Below are 21115 nucleotides of genomic sequence, written 5' to 3' on the forward strand. Positions count from 1 at the left end.
TCCAGAGCTTTTCATAATGTCTGAGCTGTATCAGGTATACTATAGTTTTTGCAGTTCCTCAAGTGTTTCATGTCATTTCTCAAATGTTGGTGTATTCTTGGCTAAGCTTTGCATAGCAGGCCTACCCTTAAAAAAAAATTTTTTTTTTTTTAAAGTAGACTCTGTGCCCAACATGGGGCTTGAACTCACAACCCTGAGATCAAGAGTTGCATGTTCTAGGACTGAGTCAGCAGGTTGCCCTGAGGCCTTCTCTGATTTTTAAGACTATGTTATATCCAACTTTCATGACACAAGTTATTTGTTTCATTGATACTGCTTTAGTTACTTATTATTCCTGGCCAGTTTAATCTCTGCCAGGAGAGTGTCTTACCTTAATTACTACATCTACCTCACCTAACACATTAATTGGCCCATAGTAAGCATTTGTTTTCTGTTTTGACCAATGACTCTCCCTTTCTCCACAGTTTTTTCACTTTTTAATGGTACTAAGCAATTGTTATTTCCCTCTCCCTCCCTGATTTTGGCTTTCTCCCTTGAAAAAAAAAGCACAAAATAATATCACTTGAATCAGAGTGTTCTTCTAACAGTTGAGAGTTGGGTTGAGGGGGTGAGAATTTGATAGGGACAAAGAAGGAGGAATTGGAAATTTGGAATGGAGTACTTAGGCGGAAGAACTTTCTACAGGGGGCGTTTGACATTCAGAAACTACATGAAGATGCTAGAAATAACACTTTGACAGAATTATGTAATTGTTTAAACACATGTCAGGGTGCTCACCTTTACGAGTTCTATATCAGTCTGTAACTGCGTGTGCATCTGCCCTAAGATAAGTAACACGGTAAACATTCCTAGTTGATTTTCCAGGAAGCTTTTCAGTAAATTGTTGTCATAGGATTTGCCTCAGACACGGTCAGGTATGCCTCAGTATCAAGAATGTAGTTCAAATTAAATAACACTGTTGTGCATGTTTAGCAAATTGAGAAAGATTCAGTATTTCATCCATTTAGACTTGATTATTTCTCATAGTTTTACATCTGAAATAGAAAAATGAATAAATAGTGACATACTCTAAAAAAAGAATGTCTATTTAAAGATGGAGTGTCCATTTAAAGATGATAATTGAGGTTCTAACTCCTTAAATTAGCTTGTGTATATTGTATATATATACGTATGTCTGATCTGTGTAGTGCAAATGTATTTAATTCCAAGTGGGTCACAGACAAATGTTCAAAGGGGAAGAAAGCATAGATCACTTGCCTAGCAGTGACAGATAAATTTCACCTCAGGTGCCATTTCTGAATACATGTCTGATCTATTAGTAGTGGTTGTTCAGAGGGGGAGTAGCAGCCCACACAGGGTCATGTTTTTGCAGTCTCTGAAATAATGCTTTCCCTTTTCCTGAGGGAGACACTGGAGCCACAGGAAGGTTATGAGGGCCTGAGTGAAGTTATATACCTAGTTAGTGGCCTCTAAGCTGAAATGTTTTTACTAATTTTCATTGATAAGGTTTCCATATAGAATTTCTGGTATAAATAATATTATTCTGTTAATTAAAAATGACATTAAACATTGTCTGATTTTGGGGATAGCATGCCTCTACTTACACTGATTCAGTGGTGGGTCATGCTTTTCCTCGAGAATGAAAGTAAAGAAGGAGAAGTCACAGTGATTAGTTCTGAATTTATTTCATGAACCATATCTGCCTGCAGAGGTGGAATGCCAGCTGAAGAAGGTAGGAGATGAGTAGTGGCTTACACTGACTTTGTATGTCCTCTTTATTAACCTGAGTCAATTTATGTAAGGGTGCAGTTCACTAAAGGAGCTAAATATAAATATTTTACTTCATGATTTAGAAATAGATGACTGTTCTCATTCTGAGTAATTAATAAAGTAATAATACAAGTTTAAATGTGAGCTCGTTTCTGTTGGACAAAAATGAAAACTTCAGTATTTAAGTTCTTAAAACTAAGAATATTCTGAGGTGTTTATCAAACATTTCCAAATTATAGGGGAAATTCTGATTTGTAGGTCTCATTCTTGTGAAGTAAATAGCTTCTTAGTGTGCATGTGTTTGTTTTTTTGAGCTGCCACTTGTATATTGAAAATAGATTTTCAGAAGTATAGGAGGAAAGAAGTTAACCATCTTTTTGTAAACTTAAGAGGTGAACTAAACATTTTTCTAGAATAAAATCTCCTTGTGTATTGGAATTGATCAGTTACTATAGTTAAACTTTTACCATGAAATACAAGATATGAGAGGGTCACTAAAATTACTAATTCTTGAATTCATAATGTGGGAAAACATTTTGAACTTAGAAGGATATCACTTAACATTTGCTATGAATGCCATATATGAGGAATACCACAGAAATTCAGTTATTGTTGGTGAACCTAATAATTTGTAAGTAGAATATTTATCACTTGTAAAAGTCATTCTCAAAAAGCTACAGATGAAATAATTACAAAAAATTTATGTGAGAACGATCAGGTTTAGTATGTCAGTATTTATTTATTTAAAAAATTTTATTTATTTGATAGAGATCGCAAGTAGACAGAGAGGCAGGCGGCAGGCTCCCCGCTGAGCAGAGAGCCTGACTTGGGTCTCGAACCCAGGCCTCCCGAGATCATGACCCGACCCGAAGGCAGAGGCTTAACCCACTGAGCCACCCAGGCCCCCCTAGTATGTCAGTATTTAAAAAACCATGATTTCGTTTATAGAAGTAGGGAGTTACACAAGAGAAGATGAAAATCTGTAATGAGAGACAAAATAGGTGGTAATGGTGGGAGAGAGGATGACTTTTCCTTGCTAATTAAATGTATATACACTCAAGTATTTTATACTTTTCCCTTTCTAATGCTGATTTGGTTGTTAGGGGAATAGTTCAGGTAAATATATTTTTTCTTTTTTTTCCTGAAGTATAATTTATATACAGGGAAGTACCCAGATCGTAAGTGTATGGCTTGCTGAAATTTTACATATATATATATTTTTATATATATATATCCATATTACCACTACCCAGACGAGGATATAGAACCTTACCCTCCACTTGTTATATCGCTTCCATTTAATATTTACCCCCCAGCTCATAACTACCCCAAAAGATAACTGCTACACTAAACTGTCATACCACAGACTGGTTTTGCCTGTTTTTGAACTTTACATGAATGAAATCATCCCATAAAAGTTTGTGTTTCGTTATTTCTGATCAAAAGTTATCATGTAAAAGTAATTTCAGTTTCAGGAATCAGTTTAGGAAGGTCACAACTTAATTTAGAATTAAGTTATGTCTGTAAAACTTAATAATTAAAGATGAAAATCTTTAATCTTTATGTCTGTAAAACTTAATACTTGGGACTTATTAAACATTAAGCAATAGTGAGAGCTGTTACTGAACTCTTCTGGATAGAATCTTAATTGTGTATAGGGTTGCTTGCAGTTTTATATCATTCTCTGTTTTTTAAGAAACATTATGAAGAATTTTTAACACAGGTAAAAGTAGATAATAGTATAATGAGTGCTCATGTATTTAGTTATCAACTCAATCTCATTTTATTTAAACCCCAACTCATTCCATACCTTATGTGTTGTTTTGAAGTATGTCCAGATACATAATTTCATTTGTCAGTATTTCAGTATATATCTCTCTTTAAAGATAAGGGGCCTTTTGGACATTACAGTAATACCATACATAAAAGCAAATTCCTTGTTAGGTAATACAAGGGATCTGCTTTCCAGTTGACTCAGATGTTTTAATTTTTAAATTTTTAACAGTTTGTTTTGAGTCAAGATTGAACCAAATGAGGTCCACATTGTGATTGGTGGCCTTTAAAGCATTTTTAAACTCTTTTTAAGGCTTCCCTCCATCTCTTTATTCTTGGCAGTTAATTTGTTGAAGAACCTGGTTGTTGGTCTTCCCTAGTCTGGATTTACTGATTTTTATTCCATTGGTATACTTTACATGTTCCTTTGTCCTATGCGTGTTAATGCTGAGGACTTGATCAGACTCAGGTTTGACTTTTTGGTAAGAGCAGCTCATAGATGATGTATTCTTCCAAGAGGAGGTATAGATTATCTTTTAAGATACCAGTTTTTGAATCATTACCGATTTCTAGGTATTTTGATTACTGAGTATTTAATAGGTACTATCTCACTCAGTATTCACATTAACCCTATGCGGTCTTTTAGTATTTCAGCTTGATGGTTGTAGAAACGAGGCACAAAGGACATACCTGGCAAGGGTAAGATCCAAACCAGGCAGTTCGATTCCAAAGTCTTTATTTTTAAAACCGCTATATAAAATGATGTTGGGTCCCTTTCCATACCTACACTGAACTGTTCTTTTATAAATGGTCACTTTTCAATGTTTACTTCCGTAGTTGAGACAGACTGACAGAGTGCATGCCTGCTAACTTGTTTTGCTCCCCACTGGTATCTATGCTTAATGAGTAGAGTTTTGACTCCATTTATAGCATAATTACTAAAGACATTTTAAGGGAAACTGTATGTAGTTTTTATTTTTTACTTTTTAAAGAGTTGTTCCCTGAATGGCTTCCAGAGATCATTAATAAGAACTATCTTTAAGGATCATATGTGCTGCTGCATATAATTTGCCAAAAGCACAGATATCTCTAACTTGGCCATATCAGATGTTGAACTTGATTTCATCTTTTTTTCCTAAAGCTAACAATGTCTGAGATGTGAGATTTGTGGGAGATGTTTGAATGCATGGAGAAAAATGTGGTTTGTTTCCTGTTCTTTTCTAAGAAGGAAATGTATTTAGAGGGGCACCTGGGTGGCTCAGTCGTTAAGTGACTGCATTTGGCTCAGGTCATGATCCCAGGGTCCTGGGATTGAGCCCTGTGTCAGGCTCCCTGCTCTGCAGGAAGCCTGCTCCTCTCTCTCCCACTCCCCCTGGCTTGTATTCCCTCTCTCACTGTCTCTCTGTCAAATAAAATCTTCAAAATAAAATGCATTTAGAGGAAGAACAATATTTTAAAAAATTTCTTCCTAGGGTTATTTTATTATTATTATTATTATTATTTTTGTGTGTGGTGTAACTTATATACAACAGAGTGCATAAACCTTAGTATAGCCAGTGAGTTTTTATGTACCTGTACTTATGTAACCACTGCCATTTGGATCAAGAAAGAGAACACGACCAGCATTCTAGAATGCTGTCTCATTTTGCCAGGTATTCCTATCTTTAACATTGAGAGTCCGACCACCATCTTGACTTACATCACCGTAGATTAGTTTTATCGACTCTTGAACTTCATATAAATGTAATCATAAAGTATGCACTCTTGTGTCTGGTTTCATTCATTCAACATTGAATCCAAGAGATTTTTCCATGTTATTAATGCATCAGTAATTGTTTGTTACTGCTGAGTGGTGTTGCATTGGATGAAGATACCACAATTCACTCCTTTTGATAGACATACGGATTATTTATAATTTTTGTCTGTTACGAATAAAGCTACCATGAACTTTCTTGTACAAGTCTTGGCAACATAAATACTTACTTCTGTTGGATATATTCCCAGGAGTAGAAATGCTAGGTCCATAATGCCCATTTAACTGTAGTAGGGACTGCCAAAATTTTTCCAAATTGGCTTTACCAATTTGTACTTCCATGAGCAATGTAAGAGTTTTACATTCTTTTTTTTTTTTTTTTTAAGATTTTATTTATTTATTTGACAGGGAGAGATCACAAGCAGGCAGAGAGGCAGGCAGAGAGAGGAGGAAGCAGGCTCCCCTCTTAATACATCTGAGGAACAGTATTGTCAGTCTTCTTAATTTTAGCTGTTCTGATAGGTATGCATTTTCTAAGTTTTTAGCCATCATCTTACTCTTTATAGGTTCATGCTTATAAAACTGTTGCCACATTTAATGTAGAAATTTAGCCCATCCATTTAATTACTACTTTAACTGAAGAAGCTTTTATATATTTCACTTAATGCAAGTGAAGCAGTATATGCAAGAAGCCAGCAAAATTTGATCAGAATTTCAAAAAGGAAAATAAGCATTGGTGGGCTTATTTTTATCCCTGAATATAAGCTGAGGGGTTGGGTATAGAGGTTATGTGATCTGTGAACTATTTTTTTTCATTTGCACACTGACTTTTTTATCCTCCTAGATTTTGATTTCTGGGTTGAAACTAATCTTCCGTTCTCTCATGTGCAGGTTTAAAATTAGTATGAGTAATTGCAGTTAGAAAAACTTCACCAAATGTTGCCAAAGCTAGAGGAATCGGAAGCAGAGGCGATGGAGGAGTCTACAATATATTGTTCAAAGTACTTATAGCAGTGTTTTGGGAGAGACTTTCTTGGTTGCATTCCTGAATCTGTTCCCTAAAAAATGTGCTGTCATTTGTAGTCTTCGAAAACACCTCTCTAACTTTAAGCCTTGAATGTATGTACTGCCTGCTGTGTGTATTATCATCAAAATTAGGGTACCTGTATCATCATATATTTGGACTTGGGAGAACATAAATTATTTGTTCCAACAGATATTTTTCCATTTTGAAGTCTGTGTTCCTTTTAAGTTAAAATTTACTGTTTCGGGCGCCTGGGTGGCTCAGTGGGTTAAGCCGCTGCCTTCGGCTCGGGTCATGATCTCAGGGTCCTGGGATCGAGTCCCGCATCGGGCTCTCTGCTCAGCGGGGAGCCTGCTTCCTCCTCTCTCTCTGCCTGCCTCTCTGCCTACTTGTGTTCTGTCAAATAAATAAAAATAAAAAAAATCTTTAAAATTTACTGTATCTAAAGTGCTTGATTTCATTTAGGTCATTTATTGAAGGATATCTGAAGTAATAGACTGTTAATGTAAATACTGATTACTCAAACACAGCTTTAAGATATTTAGGGAGTTAAACAGTCTTGTGTAATTTAAGTTCCTTTTATATTAATATTAACTTTTTGAAGAATACTTTTTTTTAAAGATTTTATTTATTTGACACAAAGGGAGAGGTCACAGGTAGGCAGAGAAGCAGGCAGAGAGAGAGGAGGAAGCAGGTTCCCCGCCAAGCAGAGAGCCTGATGTGGGGCTTGATCCCAGGACCCTGAGATCATGACCTGAGCTGAAGGTAGAGGCTTTAACCCACTGAGCCCCTGAAGAATACCCTTTTTTTTTTTAAAAAAAAAAAAAAAAAGATTATTTATTTGACAGAGACCACAAATAGGCAGAGCATCAGGCAGAGACAGAGGAGAAAGCAGGCTCCCGGCTGAGCAGAGACACTGATGAGGGTCTTGATCCCAGGACCCTGAGATCATGTCCCGAGCCAAAGGCAGAGGGTTAACTCACTGAGCCACCCAGGTGCCCCTGAAGAATACTTTTTAAGAATACTTTTTAGAAGTCATTAACTCCCTGCTGCTTTCCCTCATTTTCCCAAACAATTTTGTGTTGAACTTAGGCAATGTTTTGTTCTCACTGTGAAACATTACTTTCTTACACATATTTTAAAGTAACCAATAGGATGCATTTTGTATAGACACTTCAGTAATGCTCACCGTAATCCTTTAATAAGAAAGCAAGTTTAGGGGCACCCGAATGGTTCAGTTGGTTAAACAGCCGCTCTTGATTTTGGCTGGGGGTCATGGTCTCAGGGTCCTGGGATTGAGCCCGGTGTTCTTCTCTGTGCTCAGTGGAGCATCTGCTTGAGGATTTTCTCTCTCCCTTTCTCTTCCCCTCCTGCGCTCTTACACACTGGCTAGCTCTCTTAAGGAAAGAAATCTTCAAAAAAAAAAAAAAAAAAGGCAAGATTAGGGTTATCTGGCTGGCTTAGTAGAACGTGAGACTCTTTGATCTTGAGGTTGAAAGTTTGAGTCCCATATTGGGTATAGAGATTAATTAAAAATATTTTAAAAAATGTTCTAGCCATAGGCTTTATGACATACTGCATTAGTACATGGAGAGATACAGCAGCTCCTCCAGTGGACATTCCTTTTCTTCCTAGACTTCTGTAGTATATTGATGGATTTTGTTTGACAGGGAGTCTTTGTTAAGCTTTTGTATTCTAAGTGTATTTGATTTTTGGTTTTTCTTTTAACAGCTTTATTGAGATATAATTCACATACCATATAATACATGCATTTAAACTGCACAGGTTCATAGTCTTTAGTATGTTAGAGTTGTACAACTATCATCCCAATCAATTTTTGAACATTTTTATCACCTCAGAATGAGAAAAATGAAGTCCTATACCCTTTAACTATAACTTCTTCCCCAACCCCAAATCTCTGGCCCTAAGGGACTATCAATTTGTTTTCTGTCTCTATACATTTGCCTGTTCTGGACATACACATAAATGGAATCATACCATACATGGTCTTGGTGACTGATTTCTTTCACTTAGCATAATTTTTTTTTTTAAAGATTTATTTAAGAGAGAGGATGAGTGGGGATTGAGGGGCAGAAGAAGAGGGAGAAGCAGACTCTCCACTGAGCAGGCAGCCTGACTCTCAACTTGATCCCAGGACCCTGAGATCAAGACAGAGCCCAAGGCAAATGCTTAACCAACTGAGCCACCCTTGTGCCCCCAGCGTAATGTTTCAAAGGTTCATTTATGTTGTAGCATTATGGTGCTTCATTACTTTTTAAGACTGATTAATACTTAATTGTATAGACATAGATTTTATTTATCCATTTTATCAGTTAATGGACATATGGGTTATAACTAATAACCCATATGGCATTGGGTTATAACTAATGCTGTGATTATATGAATAGTAATACAATCTTTCACTAATTATATGAGTATATTATAATAATAATAGAAATAGGTAAGGATCTAGCTTCAGTTCTTTTGTATGTGCCTATCCAGTTGTCTAAGCACCATTTATTAGAAAGGCTATTCTTTCTTCCATTGAATGTCTTGGCACTTTTTGTTGAAAATTAGTTGATAATAGACATGTGAGTTTATTTCTGGACTCTCAGTTTTATTTCATTGGTCTATATATCTGTTCTTAATGCCAGGACCTGACTGTCGATTACTGTTGGTCTTTAGTAAGTTTTCAAATGAAGAAGTGAGAGTCCTCTTATTTTGTTTTTTTTTAGGTTGTCTGTTCTAAAAAATAATAAAGGAAGGTGATCTATTCTAAGTCCCTTGCAATTCCATATGAATTTTAGACTTAGCCTGTCATTTTCTATGGGAGGTTAGCTAGAAGTCTGTTGGTAATTGGACATTTTAAAATGTCTTCAAAGTTAAGGATATCTTTTTAACCGTAGATTTTCTATTTTAATTCTTGTTGAGTGTGTACCTAAGTAGATAGAGTTATCCTTTGTCTGAGCTTGGGATTTGGGTCAGTCATAATGTTACCTATTTGTCTAGCCTCAGAAGAGAGGAGGACTTAGACATGGGCTTAGGTAAGATGTTAGACAATTTTAAACTGTTCTAAGACTCTAATGTTTCTTAATTTGTTCTAGGACTTGCAGGGTATTCTTACATATTGATACGAAAATAGTAAATGATGCTTGGTGGTTAGAATGTGTATATTGTATCCACAACTTGGGTGTTGATCGTTTATAACCTACCTCCTAAATTAGGTAGATTTACAAGATTAAGATTTTCATCCATGGTGCATTTGTGGAGAATGTCTCTCAACTAAGAAGGATTTCTTTCTTTTATTGTAGTGTTACTTAAATCTTTAATTTCATCCCTTTTGTTATTTTTCCTCACAGCTATGATAAGTTATTATGGCCTTTATTCTTCCAGTCCATCCTTTGAAGCATGTGGGTCTGCAAACAGGAGTTGTATGTGTTCTGACACATGCAGACCTGGCTGGACTACCAGCTCTTGTGTTTTTTAAAGTTCACCTAGCTGTTGTTTTACTTTGTTGCTAGGGAATGTTATCTTTCCTATGGTAAAATAAGAATTTGTTTCTTATTATTTAGAGTAGGTAGGGGTTCTTTATTGTTGACAATTACATTACATTGGTAAGTCTTTTGGCAAGACCTTATGTTTATTTACTATAGTATTGGACTATATTTAAAATTCAGGTGTTTTCAGATTACCTATTACCATTAAGATTCATTTTTAAAGAACTTTTATTTTACTGGAGGGCTAAGATTATTTTTGGAATTTTGAATTTTAAGGCTTTTTTTTTTTTTTTTTTGGTCTCCACAGTAGTAAATGGCAACAGTTTACTGTTTTTCATTTCTTAGATTTATTTTTAGTACCTTATGACAAACAGTATCTATTTTCAGTGAGGCTGCTTCTAGAATTCACTGGAATGCTCCTGCAGGGCAGGAATGTATGTTCTTGTGCAGTGCTGTAGTCCTCGAACCTGAACAGTAGCTGGAATGTGGTAGACATTCAGTGAGTACTTGCTGAGTGAATGTATAAATGTATTTTATGGAAGGTACCAGTATTCTTTATGATACAGTGATAGGCTTCTTAACTTCAAGTTTTAAACCTGTCGTTCTTTTTTTTTTTTCTTTAAAAATATTTATTTTAGAAAGAGAATGCACATTAGTTGGGGGGAGGGGCAGAGGGAGAGGATCTTAAGCAGGTTCCCTTTAGGAGCCTGACTTGGGGCTAGATCTCATGACCCATGAGATCATGACTTGAGCTGAAACCAGGAGTCAGAGGCCCAACTGACTGAGCCACCAAGGCACTCCTTCATCATTTTATTGACTAATCGGTGGTTTTTAAACATTCTATTACAGGGTTGACTAAGAAAAGGTGATATATAGACAATAGAATTTTTTTCTTTTGAGACCTCAATTCTTTTTAAAGTTTTTGAGAGGGTAAAATTAACAAACATGTTAGCCTGTGATTTAGGGCAATCTACTTTTTAAAATTGATATTTGCTATCTGTGTAATTGTTTTTAGGAATAATAAAAGGGACATATTTCTTCCATATCTCTTACCCGTGCTCCAAAGGAAACACACTGTTAAGCTTAGTAATTAAAATTTTTTTACGTGTTCATTTGTTGAACATATATTTTGAGTGCCTGCTATAGCCAGGCATTATTCTGTGTCCTGGGTATACTGTTCTGTGTTTTGAGGGGGGAGAAAACAGGCGAAACTTCCTTCCTTACGGAACTTACATTCTCATAGAGGAGATAGAGAAATAAGACAGATAAGTGAAATGCAGAATAAAAACTGATTTATCTAAAGGGTGGATTCTTTTAAATTATGCATATAGGTTGGACCTTTTAAAAGTAATCAATTTGTTGAGTAGGGAATGAGAAGCCACATGTGAGAGCCAAAAATGGTGTAAGACACTTTGGTAGGAGCTGTTCGGTAAACAGTTGGAATTTATAGTGTGTGCTCTTAAGACTTAACACAAGAAATGTAGCGCAATGCAATGTTGTAAAGATAACCACCTGTAGTGTCAGCAGTATTTTTTAGGAGTTCAGAAGAGTTGGAGTTTCTTGAATGCTGGCTTAGGCCAGGCAGAGAACAGGTGGAACAAAGGTATAGATATGCTAAACTACATACATATTTGGAATAGTGGTCATTTTGGTATGGTAGAAATTTGTGTTGTGTGTTAGTGGACTATAGGGTATATAGGAGCAGAGGTTGGAAAAGTAAATTGAAGGTGGATTGTATGCAACAGATCTCTCAGTGGTTCTATAGGTAAATGGGGGAACTGCAGATGACTTTTTTTTTTGTTTTTTTTTTAAAGATTTTATTTGAGAGAGAGTGGAGTGGGGGGGCAGAGGGGGAGAATCTTCAGGCAGACTACCTGCTGAGTGCAGAGCCTGATTCAGGGCTGATTTCACCATGTGAGATCAGGACCTGAGTTGAAACCAAGAGTCAGGTGCTTAACTGACTGAGCCATCTCGGCACCCCCGAAGAGGGACTTTTTAGGACAGTAGCATGATTCTAATTCTTGTTGAGAAAATTAAGTGACTTTGGGGGAATGGGTTGGAGAGCATAGCATGGAGGTGCAGGAAGACCTATTTAGAGCATCTAAAATATAGTCCAGGGGCAAGACCACCATTGTGCTTATTTAGGGGGTACCATTATTCCTCTAATCCTGTGAAGGGTCCCTACAGAAGCATAAGTCCTAAGTATATAATGTGAATGGAGTTGTGTCATGTGGCAGCTTTGTCATCAATAGAGAGCCGAGGGGGCCTTAAGATACTGAAAAGTGAAGAAGAGTCCAAGAGAATTTTATAATTGATAAGATTGGTAACCTACTGGGGATGGGAGTTTTGTGGAATAATAATCATTAGAGATTGTTTGAAGTTTAAGGCTGATCTTCACATTTAGGTGTCTACTTTTTTTTTCCACCTTAAATCTGCTTTTCACAAATTGCTTCATCCCTCATTGAGCCTGCCCTAAACATCTTTACTGATAATGTGAGCTTCGTTATCTGTTTTGGACTATGTATCTAAGCTTATTAGAAGTATTTCTGAAATAGGAATTTTTCCTGTGGGGTTCTTTGAGTAAAGGGTATGTGGGCTAAAGTATAGGGGTCTTGATACTTGGTGAACTTACTCATTTATTATGTTCCAGAATTAATTTTCCAGATAATTATCTTAGAGTATATGAACTTTTATATTATTTCACAGTGTTTAATTATAGCTGTTGACCCTGTGGTTTTAGTTAGGACATTTTATTGTGGGAAATTTTAAACTTAACCCAAAGATAGGAAAGTATAATGAACCGCAGTATATGTGTCAACATTTTGTTGGTCTTACTTCATCTGTATACTTCCCTGCCCTTTCAGTTTTTGCTGGAATATTTTAAAGCAAATGCCAGGTATATTTTTTTGAACTTTGCTATTGTTAGTATTACTTACAATACTGTTACCACACCAAGCAATCAAGTACTGCCTAGTAAAACACCATGTCTGGGATCAGATTTTCCTTTTGGTTTTGAAAAAGGCTTATCTTTCTTTCTTTCTTTCCTTTTTTTAAAAAAAAACAAAACAACAACAAAAAAACCCCAAAACCAATTGGATTGTTTGAATCAGGTTCCAAGCAAGTATTGTGGTTATTTTTAAACTTGATATATTTTAAAGAGAAAATTAAGGCAGTGTGAAAACATTTTAGTATAAGCTATTCTAAGAGAGCAGTGCTTTTCTGACAGCTATTCTTTCTGGAACTTAGTTTTGCTTCTATGTATGAGGAGATGTCACAATAGCTGGTAGCTACTTTTTATGATTTTTAAACATAGCAAATCTTCAAAATGGGGAAAAGTGGGTATGACCTCACTGAACCTAGAAAAGTAAAGAGTGAAAAATACGAGATTTGAGAAGGTTCAGTTTGTAGGAGACTACAACTTTAGGACAAAAAGCCTCAGATGAGATTTGTGATCACTTTTGTAACTACATGTGTAATGTTATGGTGTATTTTATCTTGATGTACTTACATGCCTCATCTGTAAAATAAAGAATGGGTGATTTCTTATACTTCTCCTTAGTTCTTAATTTTTTGTGTTTTATTTTACACTTATGCTTGACTTTGACAGGATTCCCAAAGTTGGATTGGTGGAAACAATGAACCATTGACTGGCTTTACATGGCGAGGTGGTTGTGAGAGAGAAACAACAGGCATACAAGTTTGGAATGAAGTATTTGTGATCGACAGACCTAATGGAACAAAAGTAAAATACTGTTCATATTTCTTGCTTTTTTTTTTCTTTAATATTATTTTTTTGAGCTTTTTCATGGTATTAAAGATCAAAACAACACAGAACTATTAATGTCTGATAACTTTAACATAACATATATGGATTATTATGTCAAAATGTGTGAGATATTTAGCTTACTTTTCTTACTTACTGATTTTGGGATTTATCATTTTAAATTTGGTTTTAATAGTCACTATTGGTGAGTATTTTACTTAGTGTTTTAAACTTTTAAATTCCTAGGTGGCTGTGCTGCTAATGGATACCCAGGGTGCCTTTGATAGCCAGTCAACTATCAAAGACTGTGCAACGGTGTTCGCTCTGAGCACCATGACTAGCTCTGTCCAGGTGAGACATGAAATGCTGTGGTATGATCAGTTCAGATAATCCTAATACCTTTGCTCTTTCTTAAAATGTTTTTTGAAAACAAAACAGATGAACATAGGTCAAGGGGGGGCGGGAAGAGAGGGAAGCAAACTGAACTGTAGAAGACTCAACTAGAGAGAACTGAGGGTTGCTAGAGGGGAGGGTGGGGGATGGGCTAAATGGGTGATGGAGATTAAGGAGTGCACTTGTTTTTTTGAGCACTGGGTGTTACATATAAGTGATGAATCACTAAATTTCTGCTCTTGAAATCAGTATTACACTATATGTTAACTAACTAGAATTTAAAAATTTGAAAAAAATCCACATTGAAAGAAAAGTTTTTGATTAAAGAAAGGATTAAAATTAGAGTTATTTATATTTCTTATTGGTCATTTATATTCCATGCTTTTCTGGTTCACAGTGTGAAATTTCATACTTTTTGACTGGTTTGGAAGTAATAGCCAGTTCCTGGATATATATATATATATATATATATATATATATATATATATATATATTTTTTTTTTTTTTTAAGATTTGTTCATTTATTTGAGAACGAGCAAATGAAAAGGGGGTAGGGTAGAGGTAGAGACAGAACCTCAAGCAGTCTGCACTGAGCGCAGAGCCTGACATGGGGCTCGATCTCACAGCCCCGAAATCCATGATCCGAGCCGATACCAAGAGTTGGAGGCTTAACCCTACTGAGCCATCCAAGCACTCCTATGCTTTTAAAAATTTTTTTTATTTTTAAAGGAAAAGATACTGCATGCTGTCTTTAATTGAATACAGTCGTATGGTTCCCAGATACATTAAGGTGTAGAGTATATCTGTATCTTTTATGTTTTCGCTAAACCAATAAAGAAAAAAACTCAAGTTTACTAACTTAGTTTTCTACTTGGTATGTATGACAACTAATACTTGATTATTTGAACTAATGGTGGTAAGGGTGGAAGAATTAATTCATATCTAACTTAGGAAGTGTATGTGCTGTTTCTGTAATACACTAAGGACTTATAGGAACTGTTTAATTTAGTAAAATCCCTTCTGTTTTCCCTTAAGTCTGTACTTTTAATTGTATTTGGTATTATATCAAGTTCTAGTCTTTTTGAAGCTAGTCCATCTCTTCTCTGTATAATTGAGGCTGACAGACTGAATTAAGTTACCACATGTCATTTTGTATCTCTTTACTTTCTTTTTCCTGAGATCATCTGTGGTTGAATTTATTGAGTATGATGGTTAGCTCTAACTGGTGATGATGAGCCCAGAAGTATATACATGAATAATAATAGAAGTATGTGCTCCTCCTGATATGATGTTTCCTATTGATGATAGATCATAGGTGAAACTGTCACAGTGTCTTGGAATTTTTGTATGACTTTCTGGTCATATCTGGAGTTTATGTCCAGTCTGTATAAGTTCCATTTCCTTCCTTTCTCAATTTGAAGTATCTAGCTGTCAGAATGGAAAGCAAATTTTGGATATTACTATGAGATAAAAAAAAAAGAGTACTTTTCAGCTTGACTTCTGTTTTCTTATAGAGTTGGGGAGCTCTGGTGCTACCAGTTAAGTGATGCTTTGGGGACCCCTACAGTATCTTTTCTCCTTTTTGTTCTGCCATTTTCCTCTGATCTTGCAGGGTGGCGCATTTGCTTTCCTGAGGCAAGCAGAAGCCAGTCATTGTGCGTTTCAGATTAGCTGCCTCTGTGGCTTGCCTTAAATTATACTGAGGGAATTCTCTGTCCTGAAATTTGTACCTTGGTGTTCTCTTGTTTATTTATTCAACTTTACAATAGTATAGGAGGCCTGGTTTTGGACAACTACTTAAAACCACTCTGCCACTTAATAATCTGTAAAATGAGGATTTTTACCCATTTTGCATGCGATGGTTGTGTGGAGGTTGAAATAAGATCTAAATGAGGTATGGATAAGAAAACACCTTGTAAACCATAAATAACAAAGGTGAAAATAATTTTCATTTTTTCCCCCTCATCTTTGAGTCTACATTTCTCTTCCTTACATACATTATCTGGTTGATAGATCACTTGTCATTTATTCTTTCAACAAATAATTGTTGAACATCTATTAAGTAAATCTTCTCTTTTTGCCATTTGCAACCTGGCCCTGAAAATGAAAGTATCTCGACCTGTTTTCTAAAAGCTAAGGCCCCCGTGGGTAAGAATAGGTAGTCATGCTTTCAGATTTTAAGTTTAGCTCTAGTATAATCACCTCAGTCATTAATTACTTTTTAAGTACCATGTTTGGAAATAGTCAGCTGAGAATGTCATTTTAGGTTTGCTGTCCTATTTTGGCTGTCTATATTCTTGACCTCCAAGTGGTTCAGTTAGATTATCACTTACTTGCCGTTAGAACAAATTGTTCTATCTTTGGAATAACCCTGTTTTCTTAAACATAAGTTATTTCTCAGCAGAAGTGACATCTGTGGACACCCACTTTTCTCTTGCAGCTGCCTGTTTCACTTTTTAACCTGATTCAGAAGGATTGGACCTTTTCTGCAATTCAGTCTTTTCTCTGGTTTCCCTTCCTTGACAGCACGTAGACCTTCAGCTCTGGGCTCTGCCCTCTGCCCTGGCAAGCCTCCTAAAACATTGTATAGAAAGGGCAAGAGTGCCACCTACTGTTTTTTTTTTCAGCTGTCCTAAAATTTTCAATTTAAATTACTAAGATAGATGAGCCATGTAGACTTGATGGTAGACAAGGCACCTCTCAAATAACTAGAAACTGTATCTGTTGATCCATCCATTCATCCATCCAGACACACACACACAATTAATTATACCAGAGAGGAATATATCTTTGTAGAATTATGCCCCTCACATTCGTTAACTTAGAAAAATAATTGTGGAAACAATTTTCACTCAAAATGGTCATGTCATAACATTAAAGAAACTTTGAGAAGGAGAAAAAAAAACCTTACTACATAATATACTTTTTAAAAATGTCTCCCGCTTTATTGCTTCTGGGTCTTTTGGCTAAGATCAAGTGTAAAAATGTCTCCCACTTTCTAGACCACAGTGTTACATGTTCATAGTTTTTACATAATTTACTACCACTGCTTTCCCGTTAATGTTTTATCCCATTAGGAAGAAAGAGAAAATCCTTTTTCTTGTGCCACTGGTTAAGCTAATGACTAAGTGATTAATTTGTGCTGACATATAAAATAATCTTCATATCTGCAAGTAAAGTTATACACAGGTGGGTATTAAAAAAATGAATAAAAACACAATTTTGTTTTAACAGGTATATAATCTGTCTCAGAACATTCAAGAAGATGACCTTCAACACTTGCAAGTATGTATTTCTCAAAGAATGTGTGCCAAAGAATGGAAAATAAAATTCTTACTTAATTGTGACTTTGCATCTAGAAGCCTATTACAGTGTAAGAAAATTCAATATTAATATGGTTTTAAACTGATACAGAACTTCTTAACTAGAAGAAATTTTAAGGTATATCCATTCTGTTAGAAAATTAAATACTTGACTTTCAGATGATTTTAAAGGCTCTGTTGTCTATCTGTTCTGACATAGAATGGCTTTACAATTCTTTCAGTCTCTTTGGGGGCATTAATTTAAATAACTTGCTTTAATAGTTATTTACAGAGTACGGCAGACTTGCAATGGAGGAAATCTACCAGAAACCATTTCAGGTAAAGAAGTATTTTCTCGTTTTTTAGAAACTTACATGTAAAAAGCTTCCAAGCCACCTTATCTTATCTGAAGATAAGAGGATATTACAATAAACTCATTGTTTAGCAACAGATTCAGTAGAGTTGAAACTAGTGCTATTACCACCTTATTATTAGTAGGCTAACAGTAGGAGATAGAACAAATGAATATAGTTAGATTGCTAATACTTAGATTGAGAGGTTAATGTTACTCTTAATTAGATTTTACTCAATTCCTAAACTTGAGACAGTCATGTAAATTTCTTTTTTACATGGGGAACTATCACAAAATATTAGTTTTTTTGTGTGTGTATGTGTGTGGTATATTACAAGTTGAGGTTAGTCCCGTTATTCTTTATTTGGTTTCATACAGAGAGGTTTCACAATTTATTATATCTTTCCCCTATTACCCCCTCAATCCCTGTATGTTTTTATTCCTTTTAAATGCCAGGTACAGAATACTAAGTCAAAAATAAACCTGGGTAGAGTTATGTGAGAAACATATGCTCTGCTTGCTTCTGTGGAGTCCTGTTGTGACAGAGATTTAAATTAAAAAAAAGCAGAGCTAATTTCAGATAGTTTCTTTGTTGAAGTAAGTGTAATTTATAAGTTGGCATTAGTACTATTTACTCAGATGTGTTATAGTCTGTGAGAATGACTCCGCCCTATTTACTTCTCAGTATGTGAAGTCCTTTCTGGGTGACAGCATTGTTAGTGATTCTTAGTGTTGGTGGGTTTACATCGATCCTGCTTCAGTCTTACGTGGCTCAAGTGATCACTTTTTTAAAAAAATTAACATAATGTATTATTTGTTTCAGGGGTACAGGTCTGCGATTCATCAGTCTTACACAATTTACAGTGCTCGCCACAACACATACCCTCCCTGGTGTCCATTACCCAGCCACCTTACCCTCCTGTCCCCCTTAAGTGATCACTTTTATGAGATATTGGGCAGGTTATGGCTTTATTTGTATATATGGATGAAATAAACTCTCTTTGTCTTATGTCAGTTTTTCTGAACTGAGTTAATTTTGTCACCCAGGGGACATTTGCCAATATCTAGAGACATTTTGGTTGTCACAGTTTTGGAGGGAGGTTAATGATACTGGCATTAGTGCATAGAGGCCAGAAATGGTATTTACCATCCAGCCATGCACATCTAAGAATTATCTGGTTCAGAAAATCAGTAGCGCTGAGATTGAGAAACATAAGCATATATGAGTAAAAATTTCTGTGAAGAGAATCAGTTGGTCTAGAAATAGATTATTTGGTCTTTCAGTTATACAGCCTTGACTTAAAATTATGATCTGTATGCTTTTGTTCATTTTTTAAAGAACCTGTATTATTTCCTGTGGTGACTCTTTTTCATATACCATGAAGTTCTCAGATGGAAGCAATTGCTTGGTGTAGGGGTGGGAGTGTTACAGGCTTAAGAAGGCCCTTGCTAGAACTGTGAGCAGCATTAACCATTTGGTCATTATAATTTCTGGTAAAGGATTATTTAGGGGAGTGCATGATTATTAAATTGTTAAAATAATGATTTTTTTTTAAATCAAACTTTGTAATAAATGATTTCTACCTTTTTCTATCTGTAGACATTAATGTTTTTAATTCGGGATTGGAGTTATCCTTATGAACATTCATATGGTTTGGAAGGTGGAAAACAATTCCTTGAAAAGAGATTGCAGGTAAGCCCCCATTTCCTAGTGAAGAGAGCATAAGCACCAAGCCAGATAAAGGAGTGGGCCGTCTGGGGTGCTCTTACACTTCCAGTTTCTAAGTGCCACCACCATAAATTGCATATCCTAAGTTAGTCCAGGTGGCTCCATACAGAATTGATGAGCAGTAAATTGGTATCCTGCCAAAGAGGCCAGTGCCTTTGAATAGAAATTAAGGAACAAGTATTTCTCCTTAGAACCAACTATAAATCAATATTCAAAGGAAAAATGTTTGAAGGACACTTAACTTTTTTGATCTGCTTCCATTCGTGTGTCTTTCTGGCCCAGCTGACCTTCTGAACATTTGGGACAGACTGGATAATGTCATGTGCATACATTGAACACAGACAACGTGAGGTCCTTTTTCCAAAAAATACTGTCTTCTAGAGTGACAGCATATAGAGCTAGAAGAGGGATCTTAAACATCATCTAATTCAGCTTTCTTTTTAAGATATATAATGTCACTGAACCTAGAAAAGTGACTTGCCTTTGATCTCTTAACTAATTGTTGGTAACTGGGACTAGGACCCAAATACCCAGACTCCTGGCCCATGCAACATGCTACACTAAAGCATTCCTAGAAAATAACCTCACCAGCGTGACCCTTTGTTCCTAAACATATCCTCCTGTAGAAGTACTTGGGGAAGCCCTCAGGTAAGATATACCCATCTACTCACATACACCAAAGTTAATGCAAAAATCCCTTAATTCATAAGTAGTAGGGTCTTCTCTTTTGGTAAAGAAAATTTTATTTGCCTATAGGATGATGCATGTAGTTTTTCAACCACATTCAGAAACATAGGGTATAATATAATTTTCTTATTACTAAAAGAAGATTAAAACCAGTTCTTCATTTTTGGATATTTGAAAGGCATTTCCAGACCCTTTTGTCAGAGATAATTTCAGTCATCAGTTTCCTCTGGTTTGTTCAGAAGAAATGAACACACAGCATATCAGGCATACTCAGAATTATATACTTCAAAGATAAGATTTTATTGTAAGTGATACAGCAAAGTGCTCAAGTCATAAGTGTGCAGCTTGATGAATTTATGCAAATGAACAAAGCCATGTAATAGCACCCAGAAGTACCCAACCTTCATCCACGACCTCCTAAACCCTTCAATTCTCTCCTGACAGCCAACAGGCTTTGTGTGTGCTTTTTATGAAAGGAATCTCATACAACATGTATTCTTTTGTGTCTAGCTTCTTGCTCAATATTATGTTTCTGCGATATTGTTGCATGTAGTTTAATTCATTTATTCTCATTGCTATGTCGTATTCTACTGTATACATATTCAGCTGTAGACCACAGTTTCTTCATTCTGTTCTTGATGGAGATTTAGGTAGTTTCCAGGTTTTGTTGATTATAAATGGTACATGTTTTTTTAAAATGGTGTTTGAGAAGAGTCTTTGAGAAGGTATGTGAGTTACACTAGGATAAGTAGTTATTAAAAAAAAATCTAAGTTTAAGATTTTCTTCCAGAAAATACATAGCAGTCTCTCTTCCCAAAACACTGATAACTAGTGTAAATCAAAAATAATTATTTGGGGGTAAGTACTGAAATCCCAACAAGTTTCAAAGTCCTTTGGACTGCACTGGAGCTTTTTCATTTTGGCTGTTACTTTGCTCAGGGGCTAACCTTTTTATTTGTAGGCATATTAGTACTTTGTTTTTCTTTTTGCCATTATAAGTACTTGGAAGGCAAATTCTTTATTTATTTATGGTTTGTTAACCACAACCACTACTTGTTAGTCTGGTGTTGGG

At 35.6% G+C, this 21115-nt stretch overlaps 1 protein-coding gene across 4 annotated transcripts in view; it reads left to right on the forward strand.

Moving 5' to 3' along the window:
* Positions 1 to 21115, forward strand: part of ATL2 (atlastin GTPase 2) — a 56731-nt gene that overhangs the window by 26091 nt on the left and 9525 nt on the right. For all 4 annotated transcript variants that reach the window (XM_032352936.1, XM_032352937.1, XM_032352939.1 and 1 more), the window contains 5 exons: positions 13425 to 13559; positions 13827 to 13931; positions 17208 to 17258; positions 17558 to 17614; positions 19228 to 19320. In XM_032352936.1, the coding sequence (XP_032208827.1) occupies positions 13425 to 13559; positions 13827 to 13931; positions 17208 to 17258; positions 17558 to 17614; positions 19228 to 19320 (441 nt within the window). The remainder of the gene's footprint in view (positions 1 to 13424; positions 13560 to 13826; positions 13932 to 17207; positions 17259 to 17557; positions 17615 to 19227; positions 19321 to 21115) is intronic.

The sequence above is a fragment of the Mustela erminea genome, chromosome 7 (assembly GCF_009829155.1).
Source record: "Mustela erminea isolate mMusErm1 chromosome 7, mMusErm1.Pri, whole genome shotgun sequence".
In the NCBI taxonomy this organism is placed as follows: Eukaryota; Metazoa; Chordata; class Mammalia; order Carnivora; family Mustelidae; genus Mustela; species Mustela erminea.